Genomic DNA, 6667 nt, shown 5'->3' on the forward strand with positions numbered 1-6667 from the left:
GCCAAAAATTAATTACGGTAATTGTGTCATATTTTTGTAAACATTAGGGAACGTTTGTTTTAAACTTAAGTTTCAAAAAGAAGAAAACAAACAATAATTTCCCCCAGATTTGTAAGAAAATTCAATTTGCTAAGAAATGAAAATAAATAAATAAATAAAAAGGTTTTTGCAGCAAAAATAACTATTATCATTATCATTATTATTATTATTATTATTATTATTATTATTATATTTGGCATAATTTAATGCACATAATTTAGTTTTATCTATCATTCTAAAAGCTTTACTTTGAATATCTCTACAAAATGAAATAAATTATATCGAACGGAATAAATGAAAATTGGCATATAAATAGAAATAACTAAAGAAATAAATATGATACGATGTACACCACATTGTATAACAACAGTTTAAAATCCTATTTTAAGTTTTTGTGATGTATTTGTTTATTAATCCCTTTATGTGACTGTTTATTTCTCTATTGGCTGATAGATATGATCCCTTATGGTTTTGTGGTATTAGCATAACACATTATGCACGGAACTCACTCTACAAACGAGTCAACCCGTCGAGCTTTCATTTTGAAGGTATCGGATGTAGTTTATGAATTTGTGTGGTGACTTTACAGCAGGAGCGGATAGGTGGAAGAGCAGGCGGACGTATCTGCAGTGCAGTCTGGGAGCTGTCAATCGTTTAGCTTTGTGCCTGTAGCGATGGCAGGTCTACGTTCGCCTCAGTTTATTTACAAACAGCGGGATTGTATGAAGCCGGGCAGGAATATGTAGGATAGAGTCATTCATTTCCTGTTGACAGAATATTTCCTTCAAAGGACCTGGACTGGATGAACGGGTGTCATCGGAACGGGCCCAGCTTTTAAACAATCTGTAGCTAAACAGCTAGCTATGACACATTTCTGATGTTGTCATCCGTTTTCGTTTATCGTTTTGGATACGTAGTTGAATGACGGTCCTTCGTCTGGAAACGGTAAGGCTTTCTATAAGACTATTTTTATCACATTAACCTGCGCACGGTGAATTAGCTCATCCAGCTCGTGACAGTTAGAGAGCTGTTAGCCAGGGTGTTACAGTACTCCTTCTCTAATATAGCATTCTTAATAAAAACCCATAGAGACAGGTCAATGATATTCATGAAATATGTTTTTTTATTTATCGTGTTCTCCATGTTAAAACACTGCTTCACCTAAGTTGTTATTGTTGATAGTCCTCATATTTTCGTCACACACAAACTGAAAGTTTCCACCTGTTACAAACTAATATTTGACAAGGTTTTATATTATTAAATGTTTTTTTTTTAAGTCTCCATTCTCGTGACTGTTATTTGTTCTCGCGCTTCAGCCACTTCATCACATAAACCTGTTAAGCCACGAAGCAGCCAATCACGAGGCAGACTTTCAGGTGAATGAATCGTGTCCAGGAAACGGTGAAACTTGAACCAGCCATTAAACCTGACTGGAGGACATGATCTGATAGAAGCCTCTCAGGATCCTTACAGCAAGGCACGAAGGTTTAAAGCAGGGCACCATGGACAGCTTATCAGTTTGCTGTGATATGTTGTAAATTGTTATTTAGTCAGGATAAAAATCTACCCTCCAAAAAAACAAGTACAAGTGCTATAAGCACGTTCTGTAGATTTATTATTAATAAGTTTCTTTAGTGATCATTACAAGATGGTCTCCTGCATTATTGCCACACATCACCTGCTACCGTTACAGTGTGTTGCTTCATCACAAAAAGTATGTGATGAAGCAACACAGAATCAGCAAGTTTCCTTTTCTTTGTTTTCCTTTGGTGTGCTTTTTAAAAACATTGAATTTTGGAACATCCAGCTGTGGGAAGCCATACTTTATATCCAAGCTGTGTTTTTAATATGGCCAAGCATTTGATTTTGATCATGACTGGACTGTAATGGAAAGGTGGCAACAATGAAACTGAACCAGCTGATGAACTCGCATCATAAATTGTTAAACCTTGACGCATTGGGCCACTCTGTCATCCACTTCGAACCTCTAAGAGCAGGAGTCTGAGGATAAATTTGGCACCGTATAAAGTGAATCAGGCAAGCGCTGATCTGATGAGTCAAAGTTACTTCAATGACCTGATGATGGAGTCAGTGTCTGGGGTAACCGACTTGATGCTGGGGTCAGTCTGCTTCGTTCAAGCGTTCAGTCTCGATGTGCTGTAAGGTTTATCAGCCGTTAAAGCTGCATTTTATTCAAAACCTTTCTATAATAACAGGAACAACTTTCAACACCATAGTAAACGTCATGTCATGAACTGAAGTTAATAATTATAATGTAGTGTTACTGCAATGTCTACAAGTAATTCATAAGATGAATTATTGTCAGATTTTCTACAATGTGAAAATATGCGGTCCTTAAAATATATTAACAATATATATATTATTTTTTCAATGTTTAGATCTTTTTTTTATCTTTTAATTTTATTTTTTGAAATGGGTGGGAAAAAAATAGATTTTCATAGCTCTGGCCTGACCTGAGTCAGGCTTTTTCCCGTAAAATGAAGTTCGAACGTTTTTAAATGAAGGTGGTCTGACATTCACTCAGAATTATTGCAGAAGCTGCAAACTATGGAGAATGGCAGTGGGTCCAAGTTCTATGTTGTATGGGACATTTCTTCAAATATTAAGGCTGGCTTGTATAAAATCTTGACTCCAGGTGGCTTAAAGAAAATCCAATAGAAAATCAAACTTGCTTACCCAATACTTTTTGCTCTGATGAGCAATAATTGATGATTATCAATTACTGAAAAAATCAAAGAAAATCAGAAATCGGTATTGGTAAACCCTGAAGCCCACTCAGTGTATCTTTTGTTTTTGTTATTAAAAATGAGTGGTATTCAGTTTTAAATCTAGAAAAAGGAGGTTTCACTTTACCTATGAAAAAATAAAGTAATTTGAGAATCGTCATCGGTGAACCACACATTTTAACTGATATGACATGAATAGTATGAAAAATTATAATAGTTAACTAAAACCAACAAAATGAAAACTGAAATTTGACAGAACATGTTTAACTGAAATAAATAAAATTGATAAACTATAGCTAACTGTAACCATATTGTGTGTTTATAAAACTAACAAAAATGTTTTTAAATTATTCTTCATTTTTGTGTTTTGGAATCTATTTATTAGCCTTTAAAACTGATGTGAAATTGTTTGTTGTTCCCGTCCACACACACACATACACACACACACACACACACACACACACACACACACACCTCCATACAAACAATTTACATCAGTTGTCGGCAAATTACAGCGCTCCATTCTCCTCCTGGCGGCTATGCTACGCTAGTCCACAACATGGCAGCAGTAAAAGCTGGGAGAAAACTCCAGAGTCAGTTGCTTGTTCAGCAATAATTGAATATATATTTTTTGAAAACTATATCTTCTGCTGAGTATCCATTACCCAATGGATGTATAATCTTAATAATCACAATATGATACTTTGACATTTTTGAATTCTGCACCTTAAAATTAACCAAAGTATGAAAAAACTAAAACAACTACTATAACTACTAAAAACTAAAGTAAAACTAAACAATATTTAACTACCAGCAAATAAAAACCAATTAGTTTTTAGAGTGCGTTTGAAAACTAACAAACACACTCTAAAAACTAATTGGAACTAACTGAATTAGACAAACAAAAAGTCACACACAAAAAAACTATAATGAAAAACCCAAAACTACTGTAACTCCATGGTAAACTAAAAGTTGGATTTATTAAAAAAAACAAAAAAAAAACAAACATAGGCCAGGCATATTTAACAGCATTTAATGTCTTCAGTGTAGCTCCATGGTCTAGAGATGGGGTTAGTTTTATTCAGCCATGTTAACCCAAAACTCCACAGCATCGCAGCTCATTTGATGTTGAAGCTCTTAGTTTCTAAACCCGTTGAACAGAGGAAAACGAGTCTGAATCAGAGGAGCCAAATCCTTTTAATAGTTGTTCTCCAGAGATGTCAGGTTGTAGGAGGAATAGATGCAACGTTCTGACCAAATAAATGTTTCATTTCCAGACTTTAAAAACTGACTAAAGGAAATAAGGAAATGAGATAAGAGTTGCTTGCATCAAACGTCGGTTAAAATATTTATTACCCCATCCTGTTCTGATAAGTATCTGGGGTTTTTTTTTTGGGGGGGGGGGGGGGGGAGGGTTTGCACCAGCCTCAAAGAATTGTGCAAGCAGTGTTTCCTAATCGTTTTGATTTGTTTCAAAAATATCCTGCCGTTGCAGGGTTGATGTTTCTATGAATGGCTTGAGTTGTTGCGTGAGCGTAAAAACCAGCCGGGAGAATGAATGCAGAGGAAGTGGAGCTGCTCAGCGACTCAAAGTACAGGAACTATGTGGCAGCAGTGGACAAAGCCCTCAAGAACTTTGAGTACTCCAGCGAGTGGGCCGACCTCATCTCCGCACTGGGCAAGCTCAACAAGGTCAGAGTGAAGCAGGACCTCAGCAAGCGATTTCTCTAAACAACTTCACAGACTGACATAGTTTTGTCTCTTTCCAGGTTTTGCAGAACAATGCAAAATATCAGGTTGTCCCCAAAAAGCTGACAATAGGCAAACGGCTGGCCCAGTGCCTCCACCCGGCCCTGCCCAGCGGCGTCCACCGGAAGGCCTTGGAGACCTACGAGATCATTTTCAAGATCATTGGGCCCAAGAGGCTGGCCAAAGACCTCTTTCTGTACAGGTAAACCTGATCCCAGCCAGAACTAACTCTAACTTTTTTTTTTGTCAAAATATTTCAGAAGTTAATGTCGGTTCTGTTCTGGTTCTGGTTGTTGTCGCTGCAGCTCGGGACTCTTCCCACTACTCTCCAACGCTGCTATGTCTGTGAAGCCTGTGTTGCTGGGGCTCTATGAAACCTACTACTTGCCCCTGGGGAAGACTCTCAAACCAGGCCTGCAGGGCTTACTGACCGGCGTCCTGCCTGGTCTGGAGGAAGGTTCAGAGTATTACGACAGGTAGGAAAAGAGAAGTGCTGCTGCAACAACAGTAAGAATGAGCGCACACCAAGGAGAAAACTATTTGGAGGGGATCTCTTGGCGCACTGGGTGGAAATAAAAGAATGTGAAATATTGTGAAAATTGACTTTTTTGAGGTTTACATCATCCCATAATGTTATTCCCTCATCAAAGCATAGCAGGAGTGTTAATTTGACTCTTTTGATGCATATTTGAGAAATCATTTAATTTAGCATGGCAACCATTCAGCTGTGCAAAACGCCTGAGCGCACCTGGCGCCGTAACATACTTATTTGATTGTGCTATGAAATGGCACTATGTGCTTTGAAAATGCACACAAGTCGGTCACTTTAAGTCTTGACGTAAGACTTTTTTTTCTGTTATTTTAAAGTGAAATCTGGCTAGACACTAGAGGGCGCTCCAGTACCAGGAATGTCATTGTGGACCAAGCAGCTCTGCATTTCTGGCAACAGCATATGTCTTTTTTCCAAAACATTGTTTATATATTATTATTCCTTAAGTAATAATCTGATGATTTAAAACTGAGGTCAAATCATACGGACAGAAATGTTACACCTCTGGCAATGTGTGACTGAAAAAAGATTGCCTAAATTCTGGCCTTGTAATAGAAGATTGTGAGCAATTTTACTTTCCACACAGAGGAGGCATTTAAATTTTTTTCATAATATTTTTTAAAATGTGCTTTGAAATGAATTTCCAGACTATTGAGCACACCTGAATAGAAGCCGGTTCCACTAAAATTGTACAGAATTAAAAAATTGTACATGAATGGCCTTCACTTGTCTATAAGGTGGTAAAATGAGATATTTACACAGAGAGATTTTATTTATTTATTTGTTTTACTTTTTCCAAACAACGCCTGTAGCACAGCAGCTTCAAAAATACAATACAGTGGCCTACCAGGTGAAGTCATTGATCTCCATCTTCATCTTCCTCCTGTGCACTACATCCACTAGGCTCATCTTCCTCTTCTTCAGTATTGGAATTGAGCAACCTCACACACGCTTCCTCAGTCACTCTCACTTTCGTCTCGAGGCAAATTCGATCTTGAGTTTGTTCCGTCCTCTTAGTCACGCAGCACTCCAGCCTTTTGAAACCTGTTGGTAACAGGCTGCATATTGGCCACACTGCAGTGTTCAAAGTCTAAGAGGTAGTGACTTACAAGTTAAGGAATATATTACAATTATTTGCTTCCAAATTAATTTATTTCAAATCCCATTTTACTCTAGCTTGTGCAGAAATATTGTTTTAAACCTGGTGAGTGGAACAACAATTTCACTGCCAAGTCTCCCTCTGTGGATCGTTTCCCGTTTAGAGCTGGTGTCATCGTCTCTGTGTGTGTGTACACGTTTGTTTGTAATATCTTGTGGGGACGATTTTGCTGACACATACTATGTTGTGGGGACCAATTGCTCCTTGTGGGGACCGAAGCCTGGTCAGGGGTTAGATTTAGGACTAAGGTGTGAATTGAGTTTTGGTTAGTGTTAAGGATGTAATGGTTAGGGACAGGGTTAGGATAAGAATAAGGTTTACGCCCGTGGCGTCGTATAGGGGGGAAAAGTTAGGACAATTCCAAGGGCACCTGACCAGCCGGGGGCCCTCCACATTTTTTTTTAATTAAATAAAATTGTATAA

General features: G+C 37.8%; 1 protein-coding gene across 6 annotated transcripts in view; it reads left to right on the plus strand.

The window, feature by feature from the left end:
• The first annotated feature begins 627 nt into the window (after window positions 1-627).
• dop1a (DOP1 leucine zipper like protein A) overlaps window positions 628-6667 on the plus strand; it is a 30844-nt gene continuing 24804 nt past the window's right edge. For 3 of the 6 annotated variants that reach the window (XM_007565063.2, XM_007565517.2, XM_016679953.1), the window contains exons 1-4: window positions 628-984; window positions 4282-4478; window positions 4556-4737; window positions 4841-5011. In XM_007565063.2, coding sequence (XP_007565125.1) covers window positions 4341-4478; window positions 4556-4737; window positions 4841-5011 — 491 coding nt within the window. In that variant the 5' untranslated portion in view covers window positions 628-984; window positions 4282-4340. The remainder of the gene's footprint in view (window positions 985-4281; window positions 4479-4555; window positions 4738-4840; window positions 5012-6667) is intronic. The other 3 variants (XM_007565442.2, XM_007565361.2, XM_007565281.2) reach the window with 1 other exon arrangement.

Source organism: Poecilia formosa, unplaced genomic scaffold, assembly GCF_000485575.1.
Source record: "Poecilia formosa unplaced genomic scaffold, Poecilia_formosa-5.1.2 Scaffold0, whole genome shotgun sequence".
NCBI lineage: Eukaryota > Metazoa > Chordata > Actinopteri > Cyprinodontiformes > Poeciliidae > Poecilia > Poecilia formosa.